Raw genomic sequence first — 20,118 nt, forward strand, 5'->3', positions numbered from 1 at the left:
GAATATCCCCTTGTGGATTATACAAACTTATTTCAGTTTGACTAATTACCTCTAAAATCTGAACGGCAATGATTCTCAGGGGATCCATTTACTTTGGACACAGATATATTCCTTATAATACAAATGAAAAAGAAGGGAAGAAAGAGAAACCCAGGCAAAGAGAAGATTTTTTTTTATAACAAAAAGTAAATATATTGAACAGGATTGCTCGAGAGTACATCTAACATCGATCAAACAAACCTATAAACCTACATTTATTTTAACAAGCAATGTCAAGAAATATATGAGCAACGGCAAAAGCTTAATATGGGACATTCTTACTCATTTATAGCTTTTTTTACGAGTAACTAAAGCAACAGTTAGTGTGCTAACGAGTGGAAGAACAACCATCCAATATTTATTTTTGTGTAATAAAAGTATGGTTTCACTCTTATTTTGTAGTTAATTATATAATATATGTAAAATAAACATACAGTATGGTGAAGATTAGAAAACCAACAGCTGCAACAAGTTTCAGCCTCAGAAGAGACTTGTTTCAGCCGATTCCAATCCTTTGGGGAGCGGCACCTGCAAGCAGCGACAAAGAAAATAATACAAAGATTACTAAGATTTCCAGAAGGTGTACACAACAACACACAGGCAACAACTCGCTTTAAAACAAGTGAGAGAATATATTCATATGGCAAACACTCTTCTGATCTGAAAAAATGTAACACCGTCAACAGTACATTTTCAAACGGTTAAATTATGATCAACACAAATTTAGCTTGCATTACAACTTCTTGTAGACTCACATTTTTCAGATAGGCCACGTTGCTCTTTTTTATTTCACTCAGCAGATTATCACGGGGTGTGAAGTCAATTTTAGCTGGCTCTCGTCTGCGAGAGACGGGCTTCAAAGTCTTAATCACTTCAGTCAGGTTTGGTCTTTCATCTATCACCTCTCCATCGTCTACATCCATCGCCCGGTGAGTCTTCTTCAGTTGGAAATGAGCTGGCTGGGGTCTCTTGTTATCCCTCGGGTCCAGGTCCAGAAAAGGGTCACGTTTCTTGGGAGTCCTCTTCAGCTGGACGTCCCTCAAAGAGCCTGCTGGTTCGGCACTGGGTTGTTTGGGAGTGCTGTTTTGTTTCACCTTCTTCTGGGGCTCTTGTTGTTTTGCCTCGCGCTGCGTTTGCGGTTCGCTGCTCGGTTCAGACGAGGGTGGGACAAACCCGTGCTCCTGCAGGAGTTCCATAGACGGTACATACCCGAGCATCTCAAGCAAACCAGGAGGCAGGTTTAGACTGTTCTCATACATCTGCATCATCTTCTTCTGCTCCATGGCCTGCTGCTGCTTCTGATCCTCCTTCCTCAGCTGCCTCTGGCGGTCCAGATTCCGGGTCAAAAGGTTGGTCACCACCATCCTGGGCCCCGCCTGCTCAAAGTGGTAGCCCATCTTCAGGAGGGTGTTGTTGGCCTTGAGCAGGCGTGAGATCTCCATCTCTGCGTGGTGACCCAGCATGTGCCTCTGGTTGTGAAAACGCAGCTCTGTGAGGGTCTCGTTGAATTGGAGGCAGCGGATGATGGCCACGATGCCCTTTCCTGTTACAAAGTTAGACTCGATGTTCAAAGTGGTAATGCTTCGATTCTCTCGTAACATGTTAGCCAGGTGGAAAGAGATATTTTCATCCACACCGGTGTTGGCTATGCTGAATGTTTTCACTTGTCTGTTCTTCTTCAAAGCGTTGACGTAGTCTAAGAGCATCTCTTTGGGAATGTTTTCTATGTTGTTTAAATTAATCTCAGTGATAGAGGGGTTGTTGTTGCGGACTTTGTCAAGAGTCGTCTCCAAGTTTGTCTCATTTCCTGAGGGTCTTGATGTCATTTTTATATTATTGAATGCTAGCTTCGGTATATTTAATTTGTTAATTTGTCTCTCTTCTTTCTGCGGGAGCAAATCATTGATTTCTTTTATCTCCGGCTCCTCTGCTGCCTCTTTGGGAAGCGAAGAGTCTGTAGTTTTAATTTCCTCTTTCTCTTCAACTTGTGATGTGCCGGGCCTTTGGGCTACGCTCTCAGTCTTCTCCTTTGTGTCTGATAAAGGCTGATTGTCATCTGTATTGTTTTCCGATACATTTTCCGTGTTAGTGTCTAGATGATCTACATGCTTGTTTATATTTTCATGGTTTTCTGTTTTGATCTCTTCTTCATCTTTTGTATCCACTCGTTTTTCCTTTTCATCCGCTTCATCTACTTCATCCGTCTCTTCAACAATTTCCTCAATGATCTCCTCTATAATTTCCTCTCCATCTGTACCATCTACAACTTCTTCCTCAATGACTTCCTCTATCACTTCATACTCCACCACGTCTTCTTCTTCTTCTTCTTCTTTCTTTTCCTCCCTCAAAGTTCTCTGATTAAAAACAACATCAGGCACAAGTTAGAAATCCTGCCTTTAACATCTAACAAGTAGTAGGGACTGTATGGTTCTTAAGTCAGTATAATATCTTAAATTGATCTGTACCCAACCATTTGAGATGTTGACCTCTTACCTCACTGGGCAACAGAGTAGTAGGCAATCTTTCTTCCTCTAGCATACGGTTGGACTCTTTCTCCCAGTCGAGGTAACCAACCAGCGATCGGTGGTCAAACGTCCCTGTTGGAAGTTTTTCCGTCTGGTCCTTTTGTCTCTGGCCCACCGGTACCCTCTCATCTGGGGCGATAATAACATCCATTTCACTCTGGAGCTCCTTAAGCTCCTCCGGCGAAAGCATAGCAAGAAGTTCATCCTCATCAATATCCTCTTCATTGAGATCCTCAAGGTCTTTACTGTTTGACATATTTGCTTCTTTCTTCTACTGAAATCACAAATGAAGTATAACCTATGTCCAATCTATGACTCAGGACAGAGCGAACTGAGAAGCCTCTGACTTTGACTTCAGCTAGGAACTGTTGGCTCCTGCCGCATGTGGAGTCTAAAATTAAACGCTGTGAAAGGCATGGAAGATATTTAAAATACAAGCATACTACATTCTTCTTTCAGGCCCTGCTCCCAGCTGGCCTGGCTGTCAGGATCTTTTGGGATGACAGCTGCTTCAGGAAAAATGTGGGATTGACAGCAGCAGGTGGACCATTTCAACGGGGCCGGTGGCGAGCACAGCTCCTCCCCGTCTCCCAGAGCTCATAACCTCTGAAGTGCTGCACAACAAACAAATGAGATCCAGCCAGAAGCGGTAATTAAGAAGTCATTTCTCAATAGGGAAATGGATACTAACATTGTAGAGAAAGCATTTTCTTTAGATCATTACTCAAACAGTTTTAAATGTTGCTAGTTTAAATTACCTGGTGCCATGACATTACAGATTATTTATACAAGAAATACAAATCTAGGAGTAAAATTATAAGAGGAGTTTGACCTATTGAAAAATATTCTTATCTCTTGACCAGGTTAAATGCTACTTTGGTTCCAGTCTTTATGCTAAGCTAAGCTAACAGGCTACTAGCTTTGGCTTCATATTTTGATTGACTGATAGGTGGTGTCGATTTTCTCATCTAAATCTCAGCAACTAAGTGAATACCAAAAGGTTTAGCTATACCTTTAAGGTTTTACTCATGTACTCAATAACCAAACCTGACCCGGTTGTTTACCCCCAATCAAACCTCTCAATGAAGGTGACAACAGCCTTCTGTCGGTCACATGTATTTATTCACATCCTTGTTCCCAGTGGAAAATATTTTATGACAACATCTAACATGTAACTACACACTGACTGTACAAATATGTGAGAAAACGAGACATGAATATGGTTTTTTTTTACGGCAGTGGTCTTCTATTAATATAAAAAGAAGTTCTTGTAAATGAAATTTAAAAAATCTTACCATGCATTTTAAAACACATCACGCCACCAACAGACAAAATGGTTTATAAACAATATTGACATAATACATCTGAATAAAAGTTAAATGAAAGGAAGAAATGTTAAGTCATCAAATACACAGCCTAATAATAATGGGTTCTTGTAATGTCACATTGGGAACATGTTCGTTTTCTATTTGGATGTTACAATTAAGACTATGTTACTTTACTGAGATGAAAGTGGTGAAAAACATTTTATTCTATAACCTACTGTTTTGTATAATGCGGTAGCTAGTTCCACATGGAGTTGGATTCCAGTAAAAACCCATGTCGCCTGTTTTTTCCTCTTTAAAACACAAAAGGGTTTGAATCCAGTGTGGTTGTGCAACATCTTAAAGTTCCTTGACACATTCTCATCTGCCTGTACAATCCATCCAATCCAAGGCACATGGGAAAAGTCATTCAAGAGTGTCATCACTGTGTTCAGAGGTTTAACATGAGGACAGCGTACACATAGACTCTGCCGAAAACACACGACACATCTTCCAAGACGGGGTTTAGGCAGAAACAAAAAGTGTGTGTACAGCCTATGTTGCAGCCTCTTCTCCTTCATGTGCTGCTGGCCATGGCTTTGTTTGTGCCAACGTTTGGTTTGGTCCTCTTCAGTGGATGCCCATGTAGCTTCCATCCATGTGAAATCTGTGCAGGCAGTGAGAAAAGAACATGTCAAACTGACTGTAGCTCAACTGTTGGAGTAGTAGTTAAACAAGAAGTGAGTGACTGCTGTTTGTGGAAAAAAAGAAAACTCAGGAATGGAAATGCAATACATCAAAAAGTCCACAGTACTTTGTGATGGCATGCAACATGATTTAGGGTTCATGAACTTGTGTTTCTAGCCTTGCTAAGCTGCAAGAGTCAGTACACCACTTGTGTCCAGCTTGAAATATGTCAACAAATGGATTGCCATGACAATGTGCCTTATACTTTTATTGTCCTTGGAAAATAAGGCCTTATGACTTAAGTGACCCCCTGAACTTTCCTAGAGTTGAACTTTCCAGATATTTAATGATATTTGTTTGTCATTCCTGCTTTATTCCAAGGACTGGATTCAACTATACTCCCTATACTACCAGGGCTCCTCCTTCATTGACATTTCTTGACATTCATTTCCCCTTCTAGTTGAATTGCTATTGCTTCAGTGATGCATCAGGGAAAAAAGTGTGTATGCCCAACATCTTGGTTTCATGAGCAAATATCTGCAAGATGAATGACAGTCCCTGAGCCTTATTTTGTGTTTAGTGCTAATTAGCAAAAGTTAGCATGCTAAGATAAGATGGTGACCGCAATAAATAGTAGGCCTACATGTTCTGAATAGCATGTTGTATTTGTCCTAATGAGCTAGTTAGTATTACACTCAAACCACTGCTCTGCTGAAGCACAGCCACACTGCTCACTCTTATTGTTTGATTATGTGATATACAGAACGAAGAGGACATTCCTGAGGGTTGTCAGGTGAAAGATCATCAACATAATGAGTGGTACATTTTTGTGCAAATGCAATGCTGTGCTGTGATCTCGAAACCACAATATGAAAATGTGGATGACTTGAATAAACAAGCTACAGGAGGTGACACACGAATGAAGATGGGATGTCAAATGGAGATGACTGGCACCACGACACAAAGCAGTCCGCTGGTCTCACCCTTAAGTGCTAGAAAGGTTGTCTGATGGTTCATCTGTACTAGCGGCCTCAGAGCCAACCACCTCAACTGACTCTGATTTTTTAGGCATTGTTTCAGACACTTTGTTGTCTGGAGGAAATCTGCACACATGAGCATTAATCATAAGTCAAGAAAGAGAGAGAGAGAGAGAGAGCGAGCAGACGGAGGAGAGAGAGAGTAGAGGGAGAGGATGAGAGAGAGAGAGAGAGAGAGTAGAGAAGAGAGAGAGAGAGAGAGCGAGAGAGAGATAGAAGCGAGAGAGAAAGAAAGAAAGAAAGAAAGTCCTCATGATTACAATTCTTACATTTGTTTTGGTTAAATAGGTTTCAGGTTACATAAGATAAAAACCTCATCACACAGTAATACAATGTGATGTTTAGCCAAGGGCAGAGCAGCACACTAAACAAAGGCCCTCAAACTGCAGCATGCATTACAGGAAACAGGAGAGGAACTGACATCTGTACCTGCTGCTAAACATAAACAGGGACAAAAGCAGGCTAATTATTGCATCCTTTAGACAGCAACCAGTACTTCTACTTTCATTGCACTAATAATTAAACTAAACATCCCCTTAATTCCTGGTGACTAACTAACTCCCTGTTGCATCCACAGCTCAGTGTGGAAAGTGAAGTGCATCACTCACCTGCTGTGTGAGGGACTGCGGTTGTACGGAGAAGCCGGCGCTGCAGGGTGTGTGTACTGAGGTGTGTCAGGTGTCTCGTAATCTGTCAGGCCGACTGCCAGCTGGTTGCGCCAGTTGCCTGCGCTTTCCACTGAGGACACTGCAAACAAGACACAGGCAAAAACACTCAGCTAATGTTGGAGTTGGGAGTAATTGTTGTTATTGGAAACACTCTATCTATCATTACGTCACTACTGCAAAACAAACTGTTTACCCTTCACAAGATTCTGCTGCAATATGTCATTACAGTCCTGTGCCTGCCACTTTACATGGAGACTTTACATTTTATGATATGGACATGAAACTTGCTTAACTTGTTTTTGTTTGTTGGTCCAATATCTTCAAATGTAATTTTTAATAAATGACAAGTTCAGTTTGTGCATCTAATATCTGTTTTACTAAACGTAATCAGTTTTAATGTGCAGTACACTCCATTATTTTAAATCAAGAAGGTAAGACAAGCTTTTATTCCAAATTCTGAAAATATCCTTCTGATAGATACAGTAGATTGTATTAAGCAAATAAGCACTATCTCAGCTATGACAGTACGTTTTTATGTTGAATAAAAAGTCGACTAATAGCCCTACCGCATATTTATATTGTGGGCTGGTGGATCTGGTATAAACCACCAAGCACTTATCTTTCCTACTGTGACTATGATTGTTCTTGCCTCTAGTGTTTTTCAATTACACAGTCACAGTCAAAGACTTAACGTCTTGGCATCCTGGAAAGAGATAAGATAAGATAGAACTTTATTGATCCCAATTTGGGAACATTTTTAACGATAAAAAAGTGAAACTCTCCACTGAAACACACACAATTACAATTGTATTGAGTATGTTAGCTGCTTTTTAAGGCAGGAATTTAGATAAGGGAGTATATAGAACAAAAACAAGCATCACGTGCAGGATGCTTACATAGACCCTACTGGCTTTTGTTAGTAGATATAGATATAAATACATAAATATAAATACATTTTTGATGCACTTGAGAAGAGAACAGAAACAGGTTTTATTTCGATAAATATTTTCAATACATGTAAATGTTTTAAACTGCTCAAAGTGATAATCTCACCTGAAGAAAAGGAGGTGGTTCTGCTGGAGTGGCTGAAAGCTGCTGGCATGGTCTGATATCCCAGGCTGAGCTGAGAGCCGCTGTCAAAATCATAAAGCATCCCCCTCCCTCCAACCCCAGGACCCTTGCTTCGGTGGTACCAGCCCTTCAGATGCTCCGCCACCAGGGCCTTCTGCATGTTCTTAGCCAACAGCTCGTTTCTGGGACCCTCTCTGTTTCGCGGCGGCCTCACTGTAGCGTAGGGATTCTGGGAAATACTATCTGCCCGGTCGCTGCTGTAAGTCCTGTATCTGTCATGTCCGTTATACCCATTTATTTGGTAGGAAGGGTTGACGTTGTAGTGGCCCTCGACGTCATTCTCATACACGTAGGCACCGTTAGCGTAAGGCTCCATGTCCACATAGTAGGCACTGGGTGCATAGTGTGATGAGGTGTCACATGAGTAACTAGAACCAGAGGGGTGCTGGACCAAGTTGGGCATACTCCCGGTATTTCCATACACCTCCACCTTCCTGTGGAGACGATGCATGGTTGAGGTTCGGGAGTCTAGCGTACTGTAGTGGGAGTTGGGCGCCCCGCAGTAGTCCAGGCTGGACTGGCTGGTGTAGGACGAACAATCCTCCAACACCTCTGTGCTATTGCTGCGGTGGGAAGGTGACAAGATAAAAATTGGCTTCTCTGAGTCAGAATCTTTTTTTAGCCGAGGCTGCGACTCCAGACTCCCGCTGCGATGCCTGAAGCAATGAGGAGACCCCTCGGACCTGAAAAAGCAACATCTACAGTTAATGGATAACATTTCTGGATGTATGCATCAAAATAAAGGTTAGGGGTTTGCATGACAGCTTTGGGTAAAGGTTAGAGGGAAGTGGGGATAAGGGTAAGGAAAAAAAGGAAATAAATTGGCGCAGCGGATCACACCTGAGCTGGCTGCTGCTGTAGGCATTGCGGGTCATAACCGGGGTGGGAGGCATGCTGCGTGGATCTCTAAGAGGTCTGGGAAGGGTTTTATAGGGACTACTGTGGGTGGAGGAGACCTCTCTTGGATTCTGGTAGTAGTGGGAAGCATCCTGGCCTTCAAAAGCTAGTCTAAAAGGGTGTGGAGAGGATAAAACAAAACAAAAGGAAAAAAGGTATGGCATGTGAGGAAAGGAATGAGGCTGCAAACATGACATGGCAAATATTACAGAACCTGCCAAATGATGATATCATTGCTTTCTTTTAAGAACAGCCTTTCAATTAAATCAAAGGTTGTTAAACAAGTTACACACTTCGCACAAGAGGGAAAGTAAATGCGTTTCCAAACCTGCTGTGGTTCTTGTTTAGATGATTTTCCCTCGGAGATCCACGTCTATCTACATCATATTCTATTCCCAGCGATCGCATCGGACTGAGCTGAGGGGAACCCTGGACGGACCGCGAGCGTGGCCTCTGACTGACACCATCCGAGTCATCTGAACACAAAGGAAACCCACTGTTAACAAAACTGACACCCCCTCTTTTAAAAGTAGTCTCAATGATATGTATTATATAGTCTAGCAGGTTGATTTGAATGCAGTGTTGTCTGACTCACCATCATCCAGCGGGAGACTAGCCAGCGAGCTGCAGTCTGAACGGACGAGTTCATCTGGAAAAAGAGAAGATAACTCTCTCCATTTACTGTGAATATAACTTAATCATCCGTAAAACAGATCAAGCTGCAGCATACCTGCAATGATCACCGAGGCCCGCTGCGTGGGCTTTTTCCCCTTCTTGATGCGGTACTGGTTCATCTCATCCTCTATCTGCTGGAGTTTGTGCATGGCATCCAAACAGTTTCTCCTCCTCTTCTTCTTCACAGTTTTGCACAGTTCTCCTTCATTTGCGAGCTTCTTGGCCGCCTCCACAATCTTCTGCTGCAGCGCAAATCTGCTCTCCAGGTTCCTGAGGATGGGATCCTGCAGCAAATCCCGAAAGATAACAATGAGTAAATCAGAGTTTAATCACACTACTACTGTCAACTGTTTTTTATCCTATTCATTTAAAATGGGTTAAAAAGTTAATCAGATTAGGTCTCCATGTCAAGGTGAAGACCTTAATTAGTCATTTCTTAAAGTTGACATTATTTATGAATATTTTTCTTATTACTATAGATGCAATAATGTCATGTCTTAAATTAACATTGCTCCAAGTACTTATCTTTTAAAAAATGGATACAAAAAGAAAATATAATTACAATGTTACGAGAATATAACATAATTTCCTGTTACTGCTGTAAATGTTGGTGTGCAAGCAAGTATTTGCAGCACCAGAACAGTGCAGCATTGCTCATTGATGCAGTTGTAATAGTTAATAGACAACATCTTTGCTCCATGGCAGAGAGGAATAAGCCATATCAAGTAGGATTGTTAATTGTTAATACATGAATTGTTAGCTGTGATCATTTTTGCTGGATTGTAGAGAACTACAAGTAAAATATCACCAAGATAATCCTTTAAAATCACATATATTATATACACAAAACTGTTAAACACTGACCTCATTGTAGGGGAACAGGTCATCCAATTTGAAAGCAGTGCCAACTCGCCGTCTGATCTGTGGCGGTCTTTCTCCTGAAGAGAGGGGATACTCCTTCGGCAGCTTGCCAGTGATCTCCTGAAAAACACAAACAACAAGTTCCCTTCAATACTTACAACACATTGAACTGAGTGTAACAGCAGAAAGCATCGATCTTAATAAGGGGAGTTCAGTTAAAGGGATATGGTTGTTTAGAAAAGCGTGTATGTGCCTTGTTAAATGTAGCACCAGTGCAGAAGAAGTGTTATACAAAATGATTTCTCACCGCCTCTCTCAAGCAAATCTTCTTCAGTTCTTTTGTTTTCTTGGACAGAATATCTTGGATCTCCTGCTCTTTTTTCCTCAGATCAGAGAGTTTCTCTTTCTTCTGTTCTTCACTCATTTCAGAGTCTGCAGAACCTGTGAAAACAACATCCTTACTATTCCTGCAAACATGAAGCTTACATCTGAAAATAACCTGCATGTCATGACACTGTGAGCTGACTCTAATATAACACCTCTACTTTTTAGAATCAGAGATACCTGGGAGCATGGATATGATCCGAGATGATAATAATGATTTTGGTTAAACAAACATGAACTTAATAAACCCTTGCTTCATGAAGTGATATAATTACCAACCTGTAGACACCAGGCTGCCATTGCTGGCTGTGATTAAGGTTTTGTTCAGGCCTGCGTCTCCCAGTCTGTTGATTTTCGCTCCTCCGTGCTCCGTGAGATCCATGGCAATTTCTTCCACACTTCTGGCTGTTACTAATTTACCCTAAAAGAATAAAAAAGATAAGATAGTACTTTATTGATCCCAATTTGGGAAATGTTTGTGTTGCAGCAGCATAAAAAGACATGGTATTGTACAATACAAATTAAAAGACAAGCAATAAACAAGAAAGTAGAAAATATACATATGCACCATAATGTATATTTGCACACAGAGTTTGCACCAAAGATTAGAGCCACAAATTGAAAGTCATTTTCAAATGTAATGAAGCAGTGACTGATGAATGACACTAACCTTGCTTTGCTTTCTGTCCAGGTAGAACTGGTGCTGGCTAATAGCCATGACCCATATGGTTTTGATCAAAGAATGGCTGGCATACCACGTGTGGATGAGTAGGCCCGTCTGCCCAAAGGTGCGCTTGGTTACTGCTCTCCTGTTGCAAGAAACACACCGGAAGAGGATTGAAGGTTGAGATTTTTTAACCAAATGTAACATGGATATGACTGATCTCTTTCGATGCAGCTGAAGATAAACACCTAATAAGAGACTAAACAAATGTAGGCAAAACAAGTGAATATTTGACAAAAAGCAGGTCAACAAAGAACTATCTCTCCTAATGCTTACCTGTGTGGATCATTAACTTCTACGGCAAATTTCTTCTCCCGGAAGTACAAGTTTTCCAGCTGCTTCCACTGATAAAGCTGGGGGTGAAAATAAAAAATATCTCATTAGGAAAATGGAAGATATGCTCGCCTCTGTAGTTCTCAAACTGAAATGTGGAGGAGTGGGTAAGGTACAATGGCTTTAAAATGTATATTTTTGTGCCTAAAGTCCTGGTGAATATTCATATTTTATTTCTAAATAATCAGTAGCATTACTGCAATAAAAGTGTTAGAAAGACTAGTGAATGCAGGTGTTTTCGCTCAGCCACAATCATTTCAAAAGCCAGACTGTAATATAAACTGTCATTACGGTCTGTGCCTCCTGGCATGCACAGTCTGCAATAATGCAGGTGTTAGACAGCAAAGAATGCCACAAGGGGACATCAGGCAAAGACTCATCGCAGTATACAGCACTTTCCATGGCTCATCGCGTCTATCCCTGTATCACCCAGGTGTTCCCTGAACACAGCCAGATATGAACAGCCTGTTTGGGTCAGTGACTCACTGTGTGTCTGGTAAATTAAACACTACCAGCACGCAGAAAACAATACAGCATGTGGCTGCTTTGAGAAGTATATTGTATCACAATGCTGCTACACGCTAAACACGCAGTAACAATTAACACACATCCAGTGTTACTATTAGAATTTGAAAGATTGACTGTTGATTCAATATTTAAATGACCATACAAATGTTATTTTAAGAAAAGCTCAGTCTATTTGCAGTACTACTTTAAACCCGGCAAAGAAGTATGCAGACTTACCAGTAAAACAGTCCTGTTTAAGTTGTTAAATCCTTTGCTGTCAACACAAACACACACTTTGTTCGCTACTCCCTGTCAGCTCCTGACTTGTCTCCTCAGGTATTCTCAGAGCATGCATTAGAACGCCTCATATCCTGCCCCTTTCCCATCACCAACTCACTCCCTCCTCTTCTCTCCAAAGCACACACCGCTGCCTTGCACAATTCTTTGGAAGAAGACAAAAATGGATTGCACCATGTCGAGCGATTACCAGAACAGGAAGACAGTGCTAGTAGATTCATGTGAATTGTTTGGAACTTTCCTCCACTTCTGAACTGCTTTGCTGCACCCTGCAGATACCGGAGTAACAACATGGACATAGCAGATAGATCACTCACATGGGTGTTTCTGCTATAAGCTAACATGCTAAAACGACACCAATGTATCAAGAAAAGCAGGTTCTTTGTATGAATCTCACACTTTATGCAAAAAGACTCATTAAAGCAAACGGCCAGAGATCTCTAGATTTTGCCACAATTGTTCAAGTCTGGCCTCGTCTGCCGCAGCAGCTGAAGCCAATCGTTTGTTGGGGTAAAATAGATGATGCATGAATTTCGAGCCAGTGAATCACCAGGCTCAGCAGCAGAGCTTACCCCTGTGCTATCATGTCCACAGTCAGATCAGTGAAGCAGAGAAAAAGGAAAGCAGCCATTTTAGAGATGGAGCAGCAGGGAATGTTTACCTTTCGAGGTTTCAATTTATCCTGCAGGTCATACTGGCCGATGCCCTTATAGCTGATTCCAAGCCACCACGGGATCCCTTGTTTATCCTGTGAGGCAAGAGCACAGCTTGATGGTTGACTCAGTTTCAAGTGCAACAGCTGTCATTTCCCATTCATCACAGCGGAAGACCTACCTTCACTTCATAATAATGCACGCCATACGTGGGCAACGATTCCACTAACGTCAGATACCTAGAACAAAAACAATTGATGTTAAAACCACAGGCTACAACAGCGGCATGGGGTTTACTTAGGACATGTAAAACGAAACTGGGTGTTTGACCTCAGTCCAGTGAATCAGTGTGAATCACTGAAGAGGAGCTATTGATTTCTATCAGATGATGAGAAAAGGAGTGCCGGAGAGACACGGAGAGAAGGGGGGCGCTAATAGAGGTGAGGGGAAGATTAATGAACTTAAAGCCGAATACATCCATCATCTAATCACTGGTGTTGAACCATTTGCAGCAAATCCAAATTTTTATTCAGTACTTACTGAACAATGGCCTGTCCTCGGGAGACTCCTTTCAGCTGTTTATAATGTTCGATTACTCGATCCTCACTGTCACATAAAGAAAACACAATTTCACACTTTAAACAGATGTAGCCCCATAACTGACAACATGCAACATGGTCGTCAGAAATATAACTGAATGCATCGATAAATAATATAGTTAGTTAAATAGATTAAAACAAGATTTATACATTTTACCAAACTCAAATCAGTTTTTTACAAAAATAATTAACGTTTTTTTGTATTTAAATGTTCCCCTTCACCACCAATCCATCAATACATTGAAATCATACTTATTTGGTCAAAAATAAAGTAAAATACTACATTTATCCAGGGGGAAATTAGGTTTTAATGAAACAGTGCAATACAAGTTCTTGTAGCAGTCCTACATTTATCTTGCTTATTATATATGTTATCTCCTCTGAATGATGTGTTGTCTTGCCTGCCTCACACTGTGTGTAGAGGACTGTTTGGCTAGCTGGCCTACGTTGAACCCTACTAATTAAACATACGGAGCACTTTCAGCTAGTTAGCTCAATGGAGTTTACTTCCTCCATAAAACTGAACCTGCCACTGCATGTAATGTTAACCATCCATACACGTATTGCTTTAGTGATGAAGTGTAATATACAGGCCTGCAATCAAATACATTGTTATAGGCAAGATATCAAATAAGCTTTTCAAAAAAGCGTACCAGTATGCAAACGATGGATGTTCCTTGAGGACTTTGGTGGGAAGAGTTGGTAGCTTCTTCAGTTCAGCTCTTGTGCTTTCATCACTAAAACAGAGAAGACAAATAGTTGTGAAAACTATTTGGGAAGTTGAGTGGACAATCCCTGTTTTTCCACATTTCTTTGTCAGGAAAGTAGGCCATTACCTGTGATGTATGTAACCTACTGTAGCACATGTTAAGTGATTATATTAATATTCTGCAACTTTAAAACTTCACTATATTTCAGAAGACATGTGTGAGCGTTTGCCTTCAGTGCATTTATCTGACAGCTGGAGTTACTTTAAATAATATGAAAGGGCTAAGAATAACCTCCCAATATAGTAGATCAAATCATCTCTACTTGGAAACAGCTGCACCAACACTAGGATCCAATCTGCACAAGGAGCACTTTTAGTATTTGATACTGTATTCTCACACTGTGGTATTGCCACCTTTTTTAAGTAAATGATCAGAATACTTTTCCCACCACAATCAATTACATGTGAGGTCAATTTCACTCTCTACATTGCCAGGAATATCCTTCTAGTACGGCACTAGTTAGTCCTTTACTTTCTTTGGCTAAGCAGCACTGGAATGCACATAAGTCAAAAAGCTTTGGTTTAAATAAGAAGGCTTTAAAATCTATTTAAAATCCGAAAAGTAACACAGAGGACACGACCTCAGTTTCCCTAATGGCACTGGGCTCAGGCCTGGCAGCAACCATATCAAAGAATCTACTCATATGAACAAAGATGTCTGTTTTCCAAAATTATCTAACTGCATCAGCTGGTCAGAGCCAGGTGGCGACCTGCACAAAGACCTGCAGTATTCCCTCTGAGCACTACACGTGTAATATCAGCACAGATGATAGCTGCTCTCTGCAATTTAAAGCCGTCCCTGCTCTGCAATACATGGCCTCTATCAGCACTATGATATTCATTAGCTGCACGGTGCAATCTTCTTAGCAGTCTGTGGTAAACCTCACATAACACTGCTGTGATTGAATGCCTTCACTAAGAGCTCTCTATTAACATGTCCTGCTGCTGTTAAATAACCCCTACCCAGCTGAGAGTATGCACTTACCTTGTGTAGTCCCCCTTCGCCTCCTAGAGATAAATAAATACATCTTATCAGATAAAGGGATAAAAGATGTGGCAATTAATGTATGCATCAGACTATTAAAAGCACTAACCTGCAAAGCATTTGCGGCTAATTTGAAGACGTTCTCACTCTCCACCTCTATAATCCCCTGAGAGACAAAACAGATCGATATGGAAAAATATTAACAGGATGGAGACAATGAAGTCCATGTGGAGAAATCTTTCTCAATCCAAACATAGAACATTTTCTCTGTTGCACAACATGAAACTCAGCTTATTCTCAAATTGAAACAGTGTGTCTTTTTTTTCTTCCTGTCTAGTTTACATTCCAGCCAGCAGAGTTAACAAACCGTGCCCTGCAGCTATTGTCTGATCAGTTGCCAGGGTCCACAGACAGTGAATCATCGGAGAGCTAAAACGCAACTAGCGGCGTCTATTTCATGGCTTCAGTAACAAGTAACTTACGTTGTAGACAGCAGATTTTGCATTCAGGAAGAATAATTCCACCGTGGTGATGTCCTTAAGCTGTGTGATGCTTTCTAGATAGAACCTGCGGGGGATAAAAGCAGATGCAAACAGAACAATTGAAAAGGTTAAACGGAGATAATGGGTGTTATTGCTGCTTAATATAGAAAATCACAATTTGAACTTTACTGTGCCGAGTGAATGCTGTTGTGTGATGTAGCTACTTTGCACACTTTTGTAATGTATATATTTTCCTATGTCTATTTTTTATGTTTTAGTAGGAGGTTTATTATAGAGTCATTTAAGTTTATTCTGTATTTTTCATATTGTGTATTCATGTTTAGATACTCCATTGATGCATAACTTTTCTGCTGTTGATATGCACTATATGTATTACTGTCTACTAGTGAACTTTCTGCTGAAGTGATACAACTATTTGAATAAAGAATGTTTAATCTAATCTGATGTGTGTTAGGTGTGGGTGAGAGTGAGGATTTGCAAACGATTGACAACTACCAAAAATATGTTTTCTTGTCAATGTTTTTAAAACCACAAGTTTGACATCATGACCGTAACCACCCTGGACATTGTGTTGAGAGCTCACAGCTTTACTCCACGTTGACAACATAGTGCTCCCTGCTGGAGATCATGTGATTTGCATGAGAAAAGTCAATTATTACCTGACCAGGAAGTTGAGGGCAATGGGCCCAGACTTCTTGGAAAAGTCATGTTCAAGAACTCTGCGGTCCATCTGCAACCATTTACGCTGCCCACTACAAAAGTCAGAGGATTCAGAAAGCATTAAACACACACGCACATATGGACATCTGTAAATATTCAGACCATTGAAAATAAATATAGGCAATAATTCACATACTTGTCATCACAAAATGCGATTCCAAAGAACTCCTTCTCTTTGAGGTTGAAGTGTGAGGACACCAGGTCGAGGAGTTCGTACGACAGCAGCCTTTGCTGTGGAGGAAGATTTAGATTTAGTAGGATACCTAATGTAATTCAAAATATTAGGTAAGCATCCTGAGTACAAATTATTTGATACAGGTGACGTGAATAATTGAGGAAATAATTGTCTCTGTTGCTTGCTTCCGTCTAAAGAGAAGTGAGACTGGAAGATTAACTAGGGTGCAGACAATAGCAAAGAAATTGAGGATGTAGTGTTATGTTCAAGGACACTTCAACAGCGCACATACCTACGATTTGCTGTAGAATGATCATTTTATACACCAACTGATCATGTTGCCCACATATATCTTTGTGAGGTTTGGCAACACTACACTATAGAAACAAATAACGTTTTTAATTATCGATTAAAAAAATAATAACGATGATATAATCGTTGAAGTTGCAGAACGCAGCAAAGCAGTTGCTAATTTTCAAATTCATTTTGGTGATCTCGGGATACCTGATGAATTAAGTTTAATATTATGTCCTCTTATCTGTGGTTTGGTTTCCACCAACTCTTGAGGGAAGTATCTGGCGTTTTAGTTACAAAACACTCACTATGTTAACATACTGTCTGGGTCTGAGCAGGTAGTGTAACGTTGTTTTTTTTTGTTTTTTTTAAAGCAACGCTATGAGAACAGAGAGAGTGAATCAAAACAGCAGAGTTGCAAACAGAAGTTTTTTTTCTTCTTTGTATTGAGATAAAACATGCTGATTAGAGTTTAGGGGAACTGGGTTCATAAAAACCAGAAACCATTTTCACATTACGCATAATCATCATTTGATCAGTTGTTAAACCTTTGATTATAACCTCTTTAAGGAGCGTCATACCTGAACCAGCAGCTCCAGCTTCCTGTCCTCCAGCAGCTGCACTTGGCACAGTCTGCCCTCGGTCATCTGCAGGGGAGAGGAAGAGGAAGCTCAAATCTTGTGACACAGATTACAGACGATTCCTCATCACAAGGCAAAATGACGTACGGTCCCGAGTATTGGTTATGTTTTTTTTTAAAAAGCTGTCCGATACATATCAGGCCTTATCCGGTTTCTTACACTTAAATATCTGTCCAAGAGTTAATTTTCACTATCAGTAGCCAACTGAGCAAAGTCCTTGGTGGTAAATACAGAAAAGAAAGAAAACCACTTGTGTTGTTGGTGACAATAAAACCTTTGTCTTCAGGATTTGGTGCCGTAGCAACCAGAGAAAGGATTTATACAGTTTTGAACCTTTCACATTTAACTTTGAGTCTTTCCATCTGTCAAGCTTTTCAGTAATTCAAAGAAATATCCAGTATATGAAAGTACATTTCTTGCACTGTACTAAACACAGCACTTTATACTTTCACTGCACTACATTTCAGTGGGAAACATTGTACATTTTGATCAACTTTATTTGATAGCTTTACTTTGAATATGAATTCCTACACATTAAACTACCCAAAAATATATAATGTTCTCCTCCAACAGCTCAGAAATTAAAATACTGTTCAGACATGAATGCAATCATCACAGTCATATCATTATATAATATATAGTCATATAACATTCACATGGATCAATTTTCTAAATGATTAGGACATTAACTTTTGTTAGAAATACACATGGACCTTCACATAAATACGATTTTAAAAAACAGGACTCTTGTAATGGAGTACTTCTGTGACCATGGCTAATATCCTCATAATTGCAAAGTTTACACTCTTTTCTTTTAACATTTATACATCAAGATCCAACCAGCATTACTGCGTAAGGGCCCAAACCACACAACCTCATATCAGATTCTGACTAAACTCAGCATCGATGAGACCCAGTTCTCTGTAACTCGTACCCACAAGATGAAGAAGAAGAAGCTTTCCTGTTTGCTTGTGCAAGATATTTCTGACCACAGTGCCCTTCACACAACGATTTGCATCACAGATTCAGCCTGACTTCTAAGACACTCAGTCTGCACTATAAATCAAATAGCCAGGGAAAATAAATGACAGATTGAGGCTGAAGCAGTTTTTCAAAACAAAGAACCTGCTCACAAACTAAAAAGAAACAATTCAGACAAATTTAAAAAGCCTTTTCATGTGACAGAATGAGGCTCATCACAACTTCTTGGAGAGCACGGGCGGCTGCTGTACCTGGTAAACCTCTCCAGGGAGAGAGAGAGTGCAGGTGTGGACGCATCCCTGACCAAAACTCATCCTTTAACAAGAGTCACCTCTCCGGTCCAGACTATTAGTGGCACCAGACGATCAGGATTACACAGCAACTTGTTCAATGCAGTTCATTAACTGAGCAGCCAGGCCCTAGCTTTGAGCAGCAGTGGATTATGTAGTGTTATGAGAAATCAACAGCTGACTGAATAAGTGCAGGCAGGATCTGGATTAATACTGCGCAGAACCTCTGGGTATCACGCTCAGTGGGGGATGGATGATCCCCGCTAAATGTTTCTTAGAATTTGCCGGAAGCACTCCACGGTTTCTGCGATGACAGCTTCTTCTGGTAGCAAGTTCCACTCTCTGATTGTTCTCGGAAAGAAGGAGTATTTAAGAGTGTCACTAGTTGCGAACATTCGCTCGAAGTTCAAAGAGTTGGCTTTGCGGGTTGCACTTCTTCTAACTGGCTCTAGGTACATTGATGCATCAATGGCTGAGATGTTATGGACAATCTTGAAGAAGAGAACCAAACGAGCCAATCGCCGCCTTTCACTTAGTTCCACCCAGTTCAACCGCTTGAGCATGTCTGTGACACTGCTGTCCCATTCATAATCTCCAAAAATGAATCTTGCACTTCTTCTTTGTACTGATTCCAGGACATCACTGTCTGACCACACTGTAGGATTTACTGCTTCTTAATATGAACAATGGAGGTCAGACAGGAAACATAAGCGGTCAATATAAGGTGGTTAAGTATGCTACTGAGTTTACTGAGACATTTAAGATGCTTGGATCACTTGTGTGCTGATCTGTGGCTAAATTGAGTTTGAATCTGGGTATCAGGTGTCTCTGACTTCCTCCTCCTGAGGCACTAAAGTGATTGAAACAACTCAAAGAGGCTATACTCTACATACACTCTACTTCCCATTTATCTATTTCTCACCTCGCACTAATAATCGATTAAACAAATTGCCCTGCTTCCTGACTGGAATGTGACACACCCCGTCACTTCTTTAAATTAAACCATCTGTAATCTTTTAGCGAGCACTTTGTCAATTACAGCCTCTGAATGATGAGTCTTTCTTTTCACAACAGTCGTAAATTCTCTGTCATGATGTAAATTAAAGGTGAACATTCAATGACTTCAATTAATTTGGAGTGTTGCTGCTGCTCACAATCACCAGGAGTATTATTACATTGAGTTGAGCTTGATTTAGTCATGACTGCATCATGGTGGGGTCACACTATACGTCTCAGTCTCTGTAATAAACATGACATGGCTCTGGCCTGGCATGTACAGTAAACATATTGGCCACTAGATGGTGCCGGGATTATTGTTTTTTTCTATATGGAGAAGTTGTTCATATGGAGAAAATGGCCTCTTAAAGGTGGGGTAGGTAATTCATTTCAGAAACACTTTTTGTTATATTCCATGGAATGCTCTTAACATCCCGATAGCA

General features: G+C 40.6%; 2 protein-coding genes across 6 annotated transcripts in view; both read right to left on the reverse strand.

Moving 5' to 3' along the window:
- Window positions 1-165: 165 nt before the first annotated feature.
- Window positions 166-3,392, reverse strand: lmod3 (leiomodin 3 (fetal)). The gene is made up of 3 exons (XM_034210912.1): window positions 2,533-3,392; window positions 795-2,393; window positions 166-567 (listed from the first exon to the last, which is right to left on the reverse strand). The coding sequence occupies exons 1-3, from the start codon at window positions 2,818-2,820 to the stop codon at window positions 520-522; spliced, it is 1,935 nt and encodes a 644-aa protein (XP_034066803.1). The 5' UTR covers window positions 2,821-3,392; the 3' UTR covers window positions 166-519.
- A 275-nt stretch (window positions 3,393-3,667) lies between these two features.
- The window catches only part of LOC117542987 (FERM domain-containing protein 4B-like), a 32,886-nt gene continuing 16,435 nt past the window's right edge, over window positions 3,668-20,118 (reverse strand). For 3 of the 5 annotated variants that reach the window (XM_034210909.1, XM_034210908.1, XM_034210907.1), the window contains exons 2-24: window positions 17,349-17,414; window positions 16,435-16,529; window positions 16,238-16,330; window positions 15,558-15,642; window positions 15,185-15,241; window positions 15,076-15,098; window positions 13,975-14,058; window positions 13,263-13,328; window positions 12,904-12,961; window positions 12,731-12,817; window positions 11,209-11,285; window positions 10,879-11,017; window positions 10,488-10,629; window positions 10,132-10,265; window positions 9,828-9,944; window positions 9,019-9,247; window positions 8,884-8,937; window positions 8,617-8,764; window positions 8,232-8,399; window positions 7,314-8,074; window positions 6,201-6,339; window positions 5,539-5,658; window positions 3,668-4,535 (exon numbers count right to left, since the gene is read on the reverse strand). In XM_034210909.1, coding sequence (XP_034066800.1) covers window positions 5,541-5,658; window positions 6,201-6,339; window positions 7,314-8,074; window positions 8,232-8,399; window positions 8,617-8,764; window positions 8,884-8,937; window positions 9,019-9,247; window positions 9,828-9,944; window positions 10,132-10,265; window positions 10,488-10,629; window positions 10,879-11,017; window positions 11,209-11,285; window positions 12,731-12,817; window positions 12,904-12,961; window positions 13,263-13,328; window positions 13,975-14,058; window positions 15,076-15,098; window positions 15,185-15,241; window positions 15,558-15,642; window positions 16,238-16,330; window positions 16,435-16,529; window positions 17,349-17,414 — 2,940 coding nt within the window. In that variant the 3' untranslated portion in view covers window positions 3,668-4,535; window positions 5,539-5,540. The remainder of the gene's footprint in view (window positions 4,536-5,538; window positions 5,659-6,200; window positions 6,340-7,313; window positions 8,075-8,231; window positions 8,400-8,616; window positions 8,765-8,883; window positions 8,938-9,018; window positions 9,248-9,827; window positions 9,945-10,131; window positions 10,266-10,487; window positions 10,630-10,878; window positions 11,018-11,208; window positions 11,286-12,730; window positions 12,818-12,903; window positions 12,962-13,262; window positions 13,329-13,974; window positions 14,059-15,075; window positions 15,099-15,184; window positions 15,242-15,557; window positions 15,643-16,237; window positions 16,331-16,434; window positions 16,530-17,348; window positions 17,415-20,118) is intronic. The other 2 variants (XM_034210911.1, XM_034210910.1) reach the window with 2 other exon arrangements.

This window comes from Gymnodraco acuticeps, unplaced genomic scaffold, assembly GCF_902827175.1.
Source record: "Gymnodraco acuticeps unplaced genomic scaffold, fGymAcu1.1, whole genome shotgun sequence".
NCBI lineage: Eukaryota > Metazoa > Chordata > Actinopteri > Perciformes > Bathydraconidae > Gymnodraco > Gymnodraco acuticeps.

Bases quoted from the DNA above. Each gene is read 5' to 3' on its own strand.
- lmod3 (XM_034210912.1), bottom strand. From the start codon at position 2,820: ATGTCAAACAGTAAAGACCTTGAGGATCTCAATGAAGAGGATATTGAT. The intron at 2,394-2,532 runs GTAAGAGGTCAA...GTTTTTAATCAG, and splicing joins CTACTCTGTTGCCCAGTGAG to AGAACTTTGAGGGAGGAAAA. The intron at 568-794 runs GTGAGTCTACAA...CGCTGCTTGCAG, and splicing joins ACGTGGCCTATCTGAAAAAT to GTGCCGCTCCCCAAAGGATT.